The 15,860-nt window shown below is 49.0% G+C and overlaps 1 protein-coding gene across 1 annotated transcript in view; it reads left to right on the top strand.

The window, feature by feature from the left end:
- Window positions 1-15,860, top strand: part of GAB2 (GRB2 associated binding protein 2) — a 99,333-nt gene that overhangs the window by 53,385 nt on the left and 30,088 nt on the right. The window contains exon 2 of the mRNA XM_074149260.1: window positions 5,235-5,535. Coding sequence (XP_074005361.1) covers window positions 5,235-5,535 — 301 coding nt within the window. The remainder of the gene's footprint in view (window positions 1-5,234; window positions 5,536-15,860) is intronic.

A 15,860-nucleotide genomic window follows, 5' to 3' on the forward strand; every position in this document is an offset into this window, starting at 1 on the left:
GGACAAAGGTGGCAGCGGGGGGAGAAGGACCAGGGAAGAGAGGTTTCTTGGGAAATATGTATTTTTTTCCTTCTCTTCTCTTCTCTTCTCTTCTCTTCTCTTCTCTTCTCTTCTCTTCTCTTCTCTTCTCTTCTCTTCTCTTCTCTTCTCTTCTCTTCTCTTCTCTTCTCTTCTCTTCTCTTCTCTTCTCTTCTCTTCTCTTCTCTTCTCTTCTCTTCTCTTCTCTTCTCTTCTCTTCTCTTCTCTCTTCCCTTCCCTTCCCTTCCCTTCCCTTCCCTTCCCTTCCCTTCCCTTCCCTTCCCTTCCCTTCCCTTCCCTTCCCTTCCCTTCCCTTCTCCTTCTCCTTCTTCTCCTATCCCTATATGTCCTATAAGGGTCTGGTGGTAAAATTACTCAAATTAAAGATTTGAGAGGTCTGGCTCAGTTTATCCTAATTGAAAGAACATTCCTCTCACCTAAAAGCTAACGGTCTCTGACTGTTTCCAACTCCTCACTTCTGAGCTAAGATCATACGGGGTGGGCCACTCCTATAGGCCCCACCAAGAGCCAGCTCTCTGTATTGTCACATTACTTACTGTTTGGTTCCTTCTTAGGATTGTGGCAGTAAGCAAGCTCCCTGGGGATGGATACCTGGCTTTGCTAACATCGAAATTACTCTTTTCCTCACCTCTTTTCTTTTTTTTTTTTTCTGTAACAACATGTATGCTGGGTCTCCACAATCATTTGGCAGAGAACAGGGAAGCAGAAAGGGAGATGCTGTCTGAATGTCCTCTCACTACCATCATAGTTGATAAAGCTTCTGTCTGGCCTGTACTTAATTGCACTTGGGTTATTGTGGACTTGGAGTCCCAAGATTCTCTGACAAGGGACAAAATGAGGCCTCTGCACTGATGCCACCAGCTCTGTCACAGCATTGCACCATCAGGACAGCCACAGAGGACATGAGGGACCTCACTCATAGTGTGGGCAGAAAATTTCCCATGATGGTATCCCGGTTGCTCAAAAGCAGCCACCTCTCTGGTTGGCCTCTCCTGGTTCCTCACCCAACAGAGGGGACAGGAAAGGTCCCAACCACTGCCTGAGCCCCACAGAGCATCCCTGCTAAGTGCACTCAGCCAGGGAACCCAGCAGCACTGCCTCATCTCTGCCAACCCAACTCTCCAACCCATAAAACAACCGATTCCAGGTAGCATCCAGCTGGAAGGGGGTCAGTTTTGAAAATTTTAACTTACCAAGGCACTGTTGAGGTGGAAAGTAATCAAGCAGCAGTCGCAGTTCTCAGCGGGAGGAGTTCTCTCCAGGGAGGATTTACATTGCGCTGGCAGCATGATGGGCACTTTTTTTTAACAAACAAGTCTTTAAAAGAAGTACTCGCCAAACGTCAAAATCTTTCTCAATGATTCTAAGGGCCTTTAGCAGCTGTAATTTAACTGTGAAGCAACCTGATGTGGGCAAAGGACCACACAGCTGGAAATTTGTGCTGCAAAGGCACCATTTTATGGCTGTTAAGCTGTTGGCCTCTCTACGTTGTAAAGCTGTTAAACAAACACAGCCCTTGGCTCACACCACGTGTCGGTGAGGCACGGTGCTTTGGCAGGAGCGGGCTGACAACAACAGGGGCTTCAAAGGAGCCAGGAAGGAATAGAAATAAGGAAAGAAGGAGAATTCAGGTGGAGGAGGAGATGCATGTTGGCCGTCACAGCCCCGTGGTGGGAGAAGGTGGTCTTGGAAACAAGAGTGTTTGGATTCACGTGGAGTTGCATCCTCTTCTGGTTTGGCATGGACATATGGATCCTATGCATCCTACTGCTGTCACAGCTGGTGGTCGGTAGATCCTCAAATCACACACCACCCCCCACAGGAAGGTGATGTTCTAGGGAAACCTAAAGATGGAATATTTGAATGATATTGATAGTTTTGAGTGGGGAAATAGGGGTCCCAGGAGGATGGGAGACATGCTGCAGGCTGTGTATCCTTTGCCACATATCACTATATGTTGAAGCAAGCTCCGTTAGTGCCATGAGATGCTCCAAGAGCAGCTCCAGCCTGGCAAACACAAGCTGAGCCCTTTTTCTAATGGAGAAATAGCAAATCTGTGGGGAAGAGCTAAAATATGCTTGCTGAGCTCAGTGCTCAAAAATTCAAAGAAATGGGGAAAATCTCTACAAAAAAAAAAAAAAAAAAAAAAAAAAGAAGGTTCCTGGCTATTTTTTTATTATTTCCTTCCATTCTCTTCTAATGGCCAGTGCTTATCCCTCTGCCTCAGAAGCTGATCTCAGGAGACAGAAATGGCTGGTCCTGCTGAATAGATGTGCAGTAGGAGATGCATCCAACTGTGCTGCCTGCAGCCATCTGTCCAGGACAGCAGCTGCTGCCGTGAGCTGTTTTTCTGGACCTGAAGCTGTTTTAGAAAAACACCAGTGACTCTTTATTATCATGAGGGCACCAGGCAGAGGTGGACAGCTTGGTGGGGCTGTTGTTCTGTCCAAGGGTCCCACCTTCCAGTGATACTCCAGCTCCTGATGCTTCCCAAGAAATTTTGTCCTGACGACAGCAGTTCATTTGCAACCAGCTTATGTTAGGACTTACCCAATGCCACCAGACTGCGTGTGTTATACTGTTTTCTCTGCCAAATATTGACTATGTGGGGCTTTCCATTGCTACCAGACAGACCAAAGAGAACTAGAGAAGTTGTGGCTCTCGCATTGGCCGTAAAAAGGGAAGCTGTGGTAGCATCATTGGCCTTGTTTGCAGCATTTCCTCCTATTTTTTCCATGAAAGCTCTAAATTCTAGAATCTAGTTTCTGTATTTTTGGCTTTCTTCAATGCAACTTCTCGGCCATGAAGGGATGCTGCAAAGCTTATCTCAGAATGGTTGGAAAGCAATGAGCCAAGTAGCAAGCACAGGTGTTGGATGAGTCTTTATTCAGGTGGTGGCTAATGTGGTTGCACAACTTGATCTTCTTTCAGACCCCCTCACTGGTGTCTGCCCATATCTTAGTCCTGCCAAGTGGCTGCAAATAAATAGCTTGGTGTTAATAGGTAGAAGCTAATGGGACATTTTTCACCTAGAGCTAGAACAAAATGTCCGTGGGGTTTTTTCCAATGATTTGGGTGATCCATTTTGAGGAGATGGACTAGCAAATTATTGTTGCTGCCTGGTGAAGTTGTTTTCCTCCCTCCCTGATGGACACAGCTCCGCTGTGTGCAGCTTTTTTCATCTAAAAGCATCCGTTTTGATGAGAGGTGGGTGAGCATCTCCTGGATGCAACCAAAATCTGCCAGCCTCGCACGTCCTCTTTCTAAGCAATTTCCTGCTCTGCTGCATTTGGAAGATTGCACTGAAGTTGCTTTCCTGGCACCAGGAGCTGGTTTGAGAATTAGTGCAAAACTAATTTGGTTACAGATCTCAAAGACACCAACAAAAGCTATTTTTAAGCCTTTGAGAAGTATGGCGCAAGTTGGACTGTTCAGAGAAAAGATTGCAGGGGTTTCTTACCCTTATTTCATGCAACTAAATTCTCAAAAATTGTGGGATCCTCGTGCAATTGGGTGGCTGAGATCCAGCTCATGCTCATCGCCAATATGTAAAGCCTCACAGGGCTGTAGTCGCCTCCCAGGGAGCTTCATGGAGGTCCCAGCACACCGCTCGCCTTGCTGCCTCTCTTGGGTTAACTAAAGATGTTTGTGGCTGTTGGTTCTTCCTTCTTAGGGACATCATGTGCTTCCTCATGACCCAACCTCTCATAATCACATGAGCCCAAAAACTGGTGATTTTTTAGAAAAATAATTAAGGTAAAGCTCACAAAACAAGCAAAAGCCCACAGCCAGGGCAGGATGGTGGGAATCGCATCCCTTCCCTTGCCGTCCTTTGGTGCAAACTGAGGTCTGCATCAAGTAGTGCAGGACCTCTGGTGATACCCCACATCACCCCGCTCATCCGCATGGGCCATATCCAGCCCACGTTGTTCGTGCACCTCTCAAACCTTCACCTCCTTCAAAGGGAACCTGAACAAACTCAGATGTTTTAAGGACTATGCTTAGACATAGACCTTCCATTCTGTACGCCATGGGAGCTGAGCCCTCTGCAAGGCAGTATAGCTCTGTGATGGAGAGCAGCTCAAGGTGGTCCCTCACCCTATGCATCCCTCCTGCAGGTGCCAGGATGCTCCTGCAGAGCCCACTCCCCCCCCAAAAAAAATCTCTCCAGCCCATGGGATGGGGAGTTACAGCTGCACGATTCTCTGTGTAATGTAAGTCGTAGCATTTAGCACATCATCGTTGTGGCTACTGCCCCTCCTGTGGGCTCCCAACTGCAATTGGTGTGGAGACAGCAGAGGGGACACAGCTCCCAGTTCCAGGGCTGATGGCTGACATTTATTTTGCCAATTTGCTTCAAACACCGTAACCCCCTGAGTCCGTTCCCCGGGTGTTTTGGCCAGGGGTCGCTGTCGGCAGCGCTTGGAAGAATCGATGATAACCTTTTCCTTTGCTAAGGAGTTTCCTACATACCAGGGAGCAGAAGATGCTGAAAAACAAATGAAGCTTGGATTCTCCACGGGTCTCCCTGGCATTATTCCTGATATTTAAAAAAACAAACCAGCTCCCCACTGGTTTTACTGGCCTTTCTATCCTGGCATTTAAACAGAGTGGGATTGGCGTGGTCGGTATCTGCAGACGCGCGCTGTGATGCTCTCAGGGGTTTCTCTGAAGGGAAGGATAACCAAGGCACTGTGTCCAAAGCACCTGAGCTCCTCCAAGCTGCTGGAAGGCATTTTGGCACTGTGATTGCCAGTGATGCTGCCCTGCAGATTATCTCACATGAAGGAGCAAAGGGTATTTGGGTCCTGGGAATGCAGCTGGACTGTAGGGAGCATGGTTGCTCTAAGCCTCAAGATTAGCACTTCTCGGGGTCGTCTGAAGCTGGTCTAGTGGGAGGTGTCCCTGCACATGGCAGGGGCTTGGAATGAGTTGATCTTTAAGGTCCCTTCCAACCCAAACCATTCTATGATATTTTGGTATTTAATTTTCCCTGATAACCAGTGGGATTTGAATATTGAACTAATGAACTGAGCTGAGTCTGTGTACCTTTTGCAGGATGTCCTGACCAGCATCCCAGAGCATCCCAGGGCAGAGATGTCATGTCCGTCTGTGTCACCCTGTGCCTGGCAGGGGTTTCTTGGCCCTCACGACTTGAGCAATGACGTTCATGCTTCCTCTCTTCTTGGTTGCAGGCATGGAAGAAACGCTGGTTCGTCCTGCGCAGCGGTCGGATGAGTGGGGACCCTGACGTCCTGGAGTACTACAAAAATGACCACTCCAAGAAGCCTTTGCGCGTGATCAACCTCAATTTCTGTGAGCAAGTGGACGCCGGCCTGACCTTCAACAAGAAGGAGCTGCAAGACAGCTACATCTTTGACATCAAGACCAGCGACAGGACCTTCTACCTGGTGGCCGAGACCGAGGACGACATGAACAAGTGGGTTCGCAGCATCTGCCAGATCTGTGGCTTCAACCAGTCTGAGGAGAACACAGGTACCGTGTGAAAGCCATGTCTGTGGCCAAGAACATCTCCTGTCCTGTCCTCCCAATGGGGCCTGACTCCTCTTTCGGATCCGACCTGTGGGAGGGGAGTAGAGCCTGCCACAAGGCTGGGTGGGCTGGAGTGAGAAATGGATAGACACATGGGAAATCTCTACGAGGCCTTCCTACCTTTGACATCTGAAGCAGAGGAGGGTTTGCCCCTGTGAGCCACTTAATTGATTTTCTCCACCTGTAACTGTAGACTTTTGAGTCTCTTATAGGAAGTTGGTGGGGTTTGGGGATGTTTTTAGCTTGCATCTTTGTCCTCATCCATCACCAAAGTCCCAGTGGAGTTGTAAGAACCAGCAGTGAAAATCCCCCTCGTTCAGAGGTTTCAATCCCTAGGTGGGGTGGGGAAAAGCTTCACAGGGACCGTGTCCCTCCCTGCTGTAGCTGTCCCCACTGCCAACAGTATCTCTTGTGAAGGGCTGATGCATCCTCCCCATCTGCATCTCCGCCTCCTCCTGGGACCCACTGGGAAAGCTCTGGGAGGGGAGAGGAAAAGGTGGAGGGGAGGGGTGGTTTTGCACAGCAGCAGAACCTGTTCCACCAGTCGTGCTCCACCATCCAAACCCAGCTGCGCTTTGGCAAACCTTTGGCGGATGAGCACCAGCAAGATCCCTCTGGTTCCCCAGGACCAAGAGGACTCACATAAATCCCAAGTGAGATGGGATGGGGATGAGCATGGGGTGCAGCACTGTGGTCACCTGCTGGTCCCATTACACTTGGTAGCACCTCTGGGCATCTTGGCTTTATCTCATCCATGGTCCATTCTCATCTAGGGGACTCCAGTCCTGTGCTCTTTCTACATGAAACTCGCCATAATGACGTCCAGCTTGAATCTGTTTTGGTCCCTCGCAGAGCAGCTGCCATCCGCAGGAGCTGAAACCCTGCCAAGAGCTTGTCAGGCAGGACAGCAAACAAAGCATCACAGCAGCGTGGATGCGATCATCCACCGGCTGACGCATGAAACGGGACGTCACCTTGGCAATGGGTGTACAAGTGGTATAAAGGAACCTTGATAATGCCGCCAGCACGGTCTTGCAGGGAAAGGTCAGGCTAAATAAATTACATCCCGTTCCGATGTTCAGCAGCGCAGTCCTCGAGGTTCAGCAAAATCATTCAGGCCCCTGTTTTTTTAAGAGCTGTTTTGTTGCAGGATTTTCCATTTTACGTGCATTCAGCTGGGGGAACTGTTTTTGCTTCCCATTTAGTAAAATGAGCTTCCAGCCCAGCGGCAGCGGGATCGATACTGGACTTCAGTGAAATATAAATCTGGGCAGCAAAAGGAAAAACAATCTCCCGCTTGCAAGTACATCTGTCCCAAAGGGCACATAGGGCTCGTCAGGCTGCAGAGATCCGAGCGCTATTCCCTGCAGGAGCACGGAGTGACATCAGCAAAAGAGGAACAAAAATCCCTATTTGTAACAAAATCACAGCTCGTTAATGCTGTAGGGAAAGTACCCACTTGAAACAGTACCCAGCTGCCAGAGCGTGATTTTCTGAGTCAGCCGAGAAAAAGCCTGCAACGGCCAACGCAGCAGATGTGTCCAGATGCAGCAGAAAAGAGGGAGCATGAATTATTCAGGGCTCGTGCTTCGCTTTGGTGGTCACCAAAGCCATGACCCCACACTCACCTTTCCTTCACCGTCCCTGCTAAGTAATGGCAAACAAACCATCGATTTCCCAAAGTAGATAATGTTTGTGTGAGGGACTCGTGGCCCAAGGCTGGGCAGAGAGGTTGTAGGATTGTTGCAAGGCGATGGGTATTGGGAGTCTTGTCCATCTTGGCATACACAAGCCCATCACCCATCCTTCATGATGGGTCAGCTGGTGGGAGAACTAAGACAGTCATAGATAGCAATATTCATAACTGCCATGCTCCGTCTCCATCACCTCCTTGAAGCCATGGGTTGATGGGTAGAAGAAGATGAGGAATTTTCAAGAGAATAAGACAATTCCTGGGCAGAAATAGAGCTTGGGACCTCTTATATTTCTTTCTTAGACTTCACCCCTTCATCCTCAAGCCTCTCTGTGCCTCGTTGTAGCCTCTGCGTTGGAGAATGAATGAGTTGGTAATTGAATACACCAAAAAAGGAGAGGAAAAGGTAACCATCATGGGCAGGAATAGCTCCATGCTAATCGTAGCAATTAATTAACTAAACCTCCCTCTCCCAGCAGACAGGCAGCGTGGCGGAACGAGATCAGAAACTGCTGGGGAAGCCGCTGTGCACATTTTTCTGGTTCTTCTCGTTCCTGGGTGCGTGACTGCTTTATGCTGACCCAATGCTGGGTCCAGCCCCAAAGCCAGGCTGTTCCTGGCTGGGTTATAATGAATCCCGGCAGGGGTAGTGCTCCACCACTGGCAAAGGCTTTTACTCCAGCTGCCATCACGTGCTGAATTACCTCCTGCTTGAAGGGATACCCAACATCAGCTGAGCTGAAGTCCATGAGTCTGCTTTTAACCCACCAGTGGTGGAAGAAAAACTCATTAACTTGTGGGGCAGTTCGGGTAAAAGCCTATTTCACCAACTTCCCATGATGGTAGGGAAAAGATGGATTTTCAATTGCTTTTTAGCATGATTTAGTGAGCAAAGGGGCAACCTGAAAGCGGCCGCACAGGGTGATGCGAACTGTCTGCAAACCTTCTGCACCAGCGTGGGATCGTGCTTGGGTGCTGCCCACAATCCCAACAGGTGAAAAAATTAACAGGCCAAACATATTTATACCTTTTGATGCTTCTTTCTGTTCGCAGCTGGACAGGAGAGCGTAAATTTTCCGTTGCTTGGTTTTCACATCAGTCCTTCATGTCCTGTCTAGACTGGGGGACTCCAAGGATTAAGAACCAGGCTGGTGTGTAGGGAGGTGTAACGTCGTGCTAGGGCTAGCTGCTGGTTTTGCTGATCCCCGGTCGCATTAAACATCTGGTTTGTCAAAAGGAAGCTCGTTTCAGCCTCAGGGACTGAAATGTCAGTGAAGTGGTGGTTACGACGGCTGCCCCGGTGCCGCTTGAGGAGCAGCCGCTCCACAAAGCCACCGCCGTGGCTTCTTCATTCCCCACCCCAGCCTGAAAATAGTTGTAGAGCAGCGCGATTACATCTGCTGGGAGAAGGGAAATTAAATTCACTCTAAAATGTTTACCCAGACTGCGGCGAAGATCTTTGTTTCTGTTAACACCTATTTACTTTGAGAGCTAATTACTATTTTTGAACAAGTGGAGCCTCGCAGGTTCCCGGCTCCTCTGCGAGTCCAAAGAAGCCAACGGGGCTCGAGGGAAGTAGATTTGCTCCTGTCTTAGCGTTGCTTTTGCACTGCCATTTGCATGACTGCCACCTCAGCCGGCCGGAATACGATGGGGGGAGACCTGCCAGGGACCCTGAGCCACGGGCTGCGGGAGAAACGCAGGCGCGTGGGTATCTGTCTCGAACCATCTGCATTTTCCCTGCCCTAGTGGGCAGGCAGCCAGGGCTCAGCTGTGAACTGGATTTTCTCATATGCTTTGTTTGTTGGAGTTTAAAAAAAAAAAAAAAAATACCAAATCCCATTAAACATATCGCATGTGCCGTTAACCCTTTCTGGAGCTGGTGCTTTGGCCAAAACCCTGCCGTGTCCCATTCCTGATACAACTCAGCCATGGTAGCACGTAATTTAATTTCTCATGAACCACCATGTGCCCTTGCAGTGTGTGTGTCCTTGCAGAGGTCCTGTGCACAGGTTAATTATTTCAGAGAGGTCGATACCTTTATTAACTCCATCCCAATTTACTGTGCCACCCCCAGCACTACTCTGCAGCTCCTCTTCCGCCTCCTCCGTGGGGCACGGGCTTTCTCAGGGGTTTGGACTCATGGGTGTTGAGCAAACACCAAGAGGAGTTTAAGAGCTTATTCATGCACTGCATTAATGCCCCTGTGCTAGAGGTTTATCCCAGCCATGGAAGCAGGAAAGGGAATATTTGTGGGTGAGTTAATGTCCTTGCTCTGAGCTGAAGGCTCCCATCGCTTGGAGAGGGTGAGCGGGGCGTGGGAAAAGGATGGTGCTGGGCTCCTGCCCCGATGGCTTGTGTCTGGCAGTGGTGGCCTCTCCCACCCAGCCCAGGCATGTTGTCTTCTTTTTTTTTTTCTTTTTTTCATCTGGGACTTTATTTCTTTTATTTGGTTCTCTGCTTTCTGCCAGGGGGCTGTACCAGGGCAGTCCTGGGCTCCGGCTCTCTCTTTGCTCCCTCTCCAAGGCTTGACGCTGGTGTTTAGTGTCGTGGCTGGGATCGATCCCCAACCATCTCAAGGCTTTTACCATCTCACTGAATGCAAGTCAGGGCCAAGCATTAATGTTTAATGGAGAGCTGAGTGTCTCTTCTTCCTCCTTCAACTCAGCCGCACTCACTCCAGCAGAGCTTGCTGGAGCAGCCCTAGACACCAGTGACTTTCCACTCATATTAATGAGATCTCCTACGTCCCACGTGCATGATCTCCGCTATGGGTCTCTTTGGCTTGATGCTGCCCCAGACCCTCCACTGGTTACCCCCTTCCAACCCACAAGAGCAAATTTCACAGACTCACAGAATCACATGGGCTTGGAAGGACCTCTGGAGATCATCTATTTATTGCTTTAGTAACCACTTGACTTGCTTTGGCTGGGGGTCCCATACGGGTCTCTGGCTGGTTGCTCCCCAACCTGCTGCCTGCTCAGATGGGCTGCCTGCAAGTCTCTGCTATGAGCCCATATGGCTGCTCTTGTTCCCTGCTCACTTCTCCCTCAAAAATATGTTGTTCCCAGCATCAGACCAGCAATGCCGCTCTCCCTGTCAGTTCCTTGCAGCAAGGTTTGCGTGGGTGTTCGCTGAGCAAAGGGAGCTCGAGGTGGGCTGGATTAAAAACACCACAAAGATACCCCTGAAGACTTCTTGGGAGGACAGGAGCTGCCCAAAAGCGCAGTGAAGAGGCTTCAGGTAGCAAGACTAGAATAAAAAGATATTTTTGCATGTCAGGTACTACCCATCTCCCTCAAATCCCCCCATATCACTGATGTTCACCATCCCTGCATGCAGGAGGGGGGCACCAGGAAGCCCAGGCAAGGTGACAGCCCTGGGACAGCCCCCACTTAACTGCTGCCATTGCCTCTGACATGGCCAGGCATAACCAAAACGGAGGGGAAACGCTAATGACCGCCACAAGGCCAGGTACTTCCTTGCTATTGTGCCTGGCACACGCCTCCTTCCTTCCCTGCTCACACCCTGGATGAGTTGCAAGCGCTGCACCATGCCAGGGAGCCTGCCGGGGGCTGAGGAATGGTGGCCAAGAAATGAGGGCAAGGAGGGTGATGTGGGGGTGTCCTTGTGTCCCTGAAAGCACCCGAGCCCTGATACGCTGTGTTTCAGTATCTGCAGGCAGCGCTGCCACCTAAGGGCAGCCAAGCAGGCAACCCTTTGCAGACCCTTGTGCCCTCAAACTAGACCAGGATTTGAGTCTTCAGCTTCCACCTACGCAAGTCGATTGATCTTGACTCATCTTTAAGTTCTGGTATGGGTTGTGTTTGGATACCAGCTCACTTGGATGCCAGTCTGTCCCCCAGCAGACGGTACGACACTCAACGACAAGTGATGAGCAAGACTGTGGTTGAGCTGAGCTTGACCCGTGAGGTGGATGGGGTAGATCTGGTTGGGTTCTCTCTATGTATCCCACCCATGTCTCATTCATCTACCCAAAGACCTAATGTCCCCTGTCCTGTTTGGGACCTGGAGGTGGCCTGCACTGGGACAGCAATGTTGAGTCCCTGAGCCTTGAGCCCTTTCCTCTCACTCAGCATCCTACCATATGTATAGATGTAGCCTTTTCCTCAGCCTTCCCATCTATACTTCCCATCTGCACTCAGCATCATGGAGCTCCTTATTTTAAAACACTGTAAGTCACATCTGGACCTACTGGTTGCACACCTCAGGGGCATTTGGGTCCGTCCCATACCTCCTTCTCTACCATGTGCTGAGTTTTCCTAACAAGGGAAACAACTGTGGCTGCAGATTCGCTCTGGGAGGACAAATGCAGATGTCTTAGCCCCAGGCTTGACCTAGCCTTGCTGGGATGGATGGGGAAGACCCAGTGACCCCAACTCACTTTGCACCAGGCTCATGGTTGAACTTCAGGCTCATGGTTGAACGCCTCCTTGCCTGAGTCCCAGTTCATCCCGTAGCCATCCTGCCTCTTTAAATTTGTTCAAAACTTCCCTGACCCTGGTTTTCCTGCTCCACAAACAGCAAGTTATTTTAAGATCTGTCACTGTTCAGCTTTTATTTCAATGTAAACAATACTGGAGATGGAGTGGTCTTGGCACAAAGGAGCGGCTTGAGAGTAGTTAAGTGTCTGCTGCCTTTTTTCTCCCCCTTCTTTCCCCCCTCTCCCCCCCTCTTTTTTCCCCTCTTTCCCTGTGGAGATGAGCTAGTTCAGGTGCTAATGAGTCTGCTGAGGAGCAGAGGGACACTAAGGACCCAGAATTTGCTTCCTAGAGGACAGAAATAGGGAGATCCTTGCTGATCTGTACCAACTGGTCAGGGTCTCCTTGCTGTGATTCCCTGCGCATTTTGGAGAGGGAACTGATGTCATTGAGAGTGAGAGTCTACTGGTGGTTATAATCTGTCCACTTTTTGGGAGAAGATGGAAAAAGATATCGAAAATGAGGGAAATCATTTGCACACTAAAAGTGCCCATTTCTTCCCCTTGGCTCTCCAAGGAACCAGGACTGATGAGCCCAGGTGGAGACATCCACCTTGTAGAGTCTTAAAACTCTGCTGAGATGAATCCCACCCATCTCAGGATTGCTGTCAAGACCTTTAAGATATTTCAACCTTCAAATGGTGTCATTTGTCATCATTTCATTTACACCAGATGAGGTGTAACCCCTACTGTTTTTCCATACTTTCTTCTTGCTGTATTCAGCTCTTCAACATGTTGTGCTACCAGAAGCATTGCAGGACCAGGGTCAACACTGCCCTGCTGTGATAGTCACTGTCCTTAATACCAAGAGCAGATTTCTACCCCATCTGAGTACCAAGAAAAGGACTGAAGCAAGGATGCAGAGGGCTTTAGAAACCAGAAATCAAGAGAAAAGCTCTTAAAGTATCTGCATGATTAGAAAGCCAAGCTTCTGGCTTCAGGGTTTCTGATGGAACTGAATATCTGAGGTTTGCAATGCTGGATCAACATTTTCTCCAGAATTTGGGAATTTAGGAATTTTTAGGGTTGTATTATTTATTTTTTTGTGTGGCTGCGAACATTTTGGAGAGGTGGGGCTGGGAAAACCCAGAAGATCTGCCAGCTTTGTGATAGCAAGCCCATAACTCTGCCATCCCAGAGCAATCACCAGGAGAGACATGTTAGTTGAGCCCCCTTTAACCCTCTCCAGCGTTGGTGGGAACTGGCAGAGGATGCGGCTGTTTGTGGGAGCACCAGGTTTACAGGCAAAGAATGCTCTTATCTCACTGCAAATAGTAAAACCATCAACTAGCAAAAAAAAAAAAAAAAGAAAAAAAAGAAAATTTATGCTCAGCTTTCAAAAAAGACCAACAGCCAAATACTCCAGTTCTTCTGACTGTTTCCCAGCAGGCACCCAGCACAAGGGTGTCCAACCGGTCTCGTCTGTAGATAAATATGGAGCTGGAGGACTGGGGCCTGTGGGGAAAACCCTGCCCTTTCCTGGCCAAAGTCCCACTGGGTTTGCTGAGCTGAGGCTGAGATTTGAGCTGGGAGGAGAAGGAAGAAATGTGAAGTTCAAGAGGTTTGGGGTTTTTTTAGAGCAAAAGAAAAAGCATTGCCCAGCCTTTGCAGCACAGGTTTCCCAGCAGAGGTTGGCAAGCTGCATTCATACCTCTCAGCCCTGCCCGGGGCTGTCTCCTGGGCCAGGTATCCAGAATCAGAAACCCATTTAAAATAATTCTTCATTTTATAATTGGCTTTTATCGCTATGGGCCCTCTGTGCGTCAGGTCAGCCCCATTAGTTTAACGGGCGCTGAGGAATTTTTAGGATGACTTACTGACCGTGGAAAAATGAGCGTGGCAGACGGTATCAGCATCACATCAAAAAGCAAAACCACGCAAAGCCTTTGGAAACGAAAACAGCTGATGGGCTTGGAGCGAAGCAACTGGCAAAGCGGCACTGTCTGAGCAAAACCGAGGGAGGGAGGGAGGCATTTTGGGTGTCGGCCAGCTGGGAGGAAACTCGCCCTCAGATTCGCCTGCATCTGTATTTCCCAGGGGGATCCTGGGACTCTTTTAGCCCCTGTGACCCAGCCACGCCGCGTTGGGGTTCATGGAGCTGTACCCCGTGTCTGCAAAGCTGCTCGGGTGTCAGGACGGGATGCGGATCTGCAGGCGACGCCCAACACATGGGCAATGCGATGGACACAGGACCCAAAAACTTGTGTGCGAGCAAGTTGGAGAACAAGGGAGAAAATCACAGCGACCTTCACGGTGGATAATTTCAGGCAGTTTTTCACAGCGTGACTTTTTTTTTCCCCCCGAAGCCAACATATTTCGCCTTTTCTTCCCTCACAGAATCACAGAACGATCACAGAATGATCACAGAATGATATGGGGTTGGAAGGGACCTCTGGAGATCATCTAGTCCAACCCCCCTCCATATATTTCGCATTGTTCCCTCCAAACCTTTGATAGGGGCCATGGTTTGTACGCCCTGAGCACTGCTTTGTGCTTTATAAAACCCAATAAAAGCCAGGACAGATTTAGATTCATTTCCCGGACCCCAATGCCTGTTTGTTTACTGGTTTGTATTGCTTTATATTTCCAATTAAAACTGAACCTGAGTAAAGGGAAAGCTTTCTAAAGCCTTTAAAGCCTCTGAGTGAAGGCACACGGAGCAGGAAGGAGCCGTGAAGCTGTCAATTGCTGTGAACTTTCCATGACACCGCTGAGGGTTTGTTTCCAGACTGATTTTTATTTATGAATGCAGTAGCATTTATTACTGATGTTATCTGTAAAGATAACACTTCTTCCCTATATGGTTTCTATGCTTCATTTATAATTGCTGCCTGTTTCTCAAACATTCTTCTGCATTATTTAGTGTGGTACAATGTCAGAGCTGTAATGTTGATGATTTATTACTTGGATTGTGGGGTTGCACCTGGTCCAGGGATGCCCCATGTGTGCCCTGGCAACATTCTGACTCCTTCCAGGAAGGCTGAGAACATCTCTCAGGGTCCTTCAGGCTAGCGATGTAGCCAAGAATCCATGCTAGGTGCTACACAAGCACTGAGCACAAAGGCAGGCTCTGTTCAAAGGGATCCATCCAGGGATCCTTCATGCATGTCAGTGCATCTTTTATTCTGCTTGTAGCCATTTGCTGCCAGAGGTAGCCCAGTGATGGTACCTGCTCCCTCCAAGCTGGGAATGGTGTTAAAAGGGACACTTGGCCACAGCTTCTGAAAAACTTGGTGAAAAATGAGACTGTCCACGAAAATGAGATGTCATTTATCTCTCCTGTTATCCCCTTGCTCTCAGCCTCCTGCTTCTCTCTCTGAGAGTCAGACCTAGGAGGGGGGTTACAGTTTCCAGCAGACATTCAAGGAGCAGCTTAGCTGTTGGTCCATGCATATGATCACTTTAAGCCACAGAGGATGAAGCAAATACTTACAGTTAAGTATGAAAAAACCACCTCAACTTGAGTCTTCATCTTGGAGATACTCAAAATCCAACTGAACGCAGTCCTGAACTGCTGTAGCTGCCCCTGCTTTGAGGGGTTGGACTGGAGTCTCTCCAGAGATCCTTTCCAACCCAAATATTCTGTGATTCTGTGATTTTTATGAACATACTGCAGGGAAATACGAGGATTCAGAGTGTGGTGAGGAGCTGAGATACCTCAGCAATCCCAGCAGGTAAAACTGGAGTTGTTCCCTGTTAGCATCACCAGGAGGGTAGGAGTGCAGAGCATGAGATGAGACATTGCCTCATCTGAGTCCATATCATGCTGTATTGTCCAATAACCTTGGCTCGGTGTAAGTCCAGACTCATGTTTTCTTACCCTTTTTGCTCGGTGTGATGTCCTTCATAGTCCTCCAGCTGCTCCATGGCAGGTGGTGAAGCCCTGGCACATCTCAGCCTTTGCTGGGGATTCAGCCTACTTTCATACTTACTGGGTCGTTGTCACATGCCGAGGAATGTGTCTGACTCGTTTGCACCTTTGATTGATTGCGACCCTTTATATCTGTTTATTAGTATGGAAAATAACATTTCACCTCAAAAATTTCATGATGTGTTCTTTCAGCTCCACATGGC

This window comes from Numenius arquata, chromosome 1 (genome assembly GCF_964106895.1).
Source record: "Numenius arquata chromosome 1, bNumArq3.hap1.1, whole genome shotgun sequence".
NCBI classification, from domain to species: Eukaryota; Metazoa; Chordata; class Aves; order Charadriiformes; family Scolopacidae; genus Numenius; species Numenius arquata.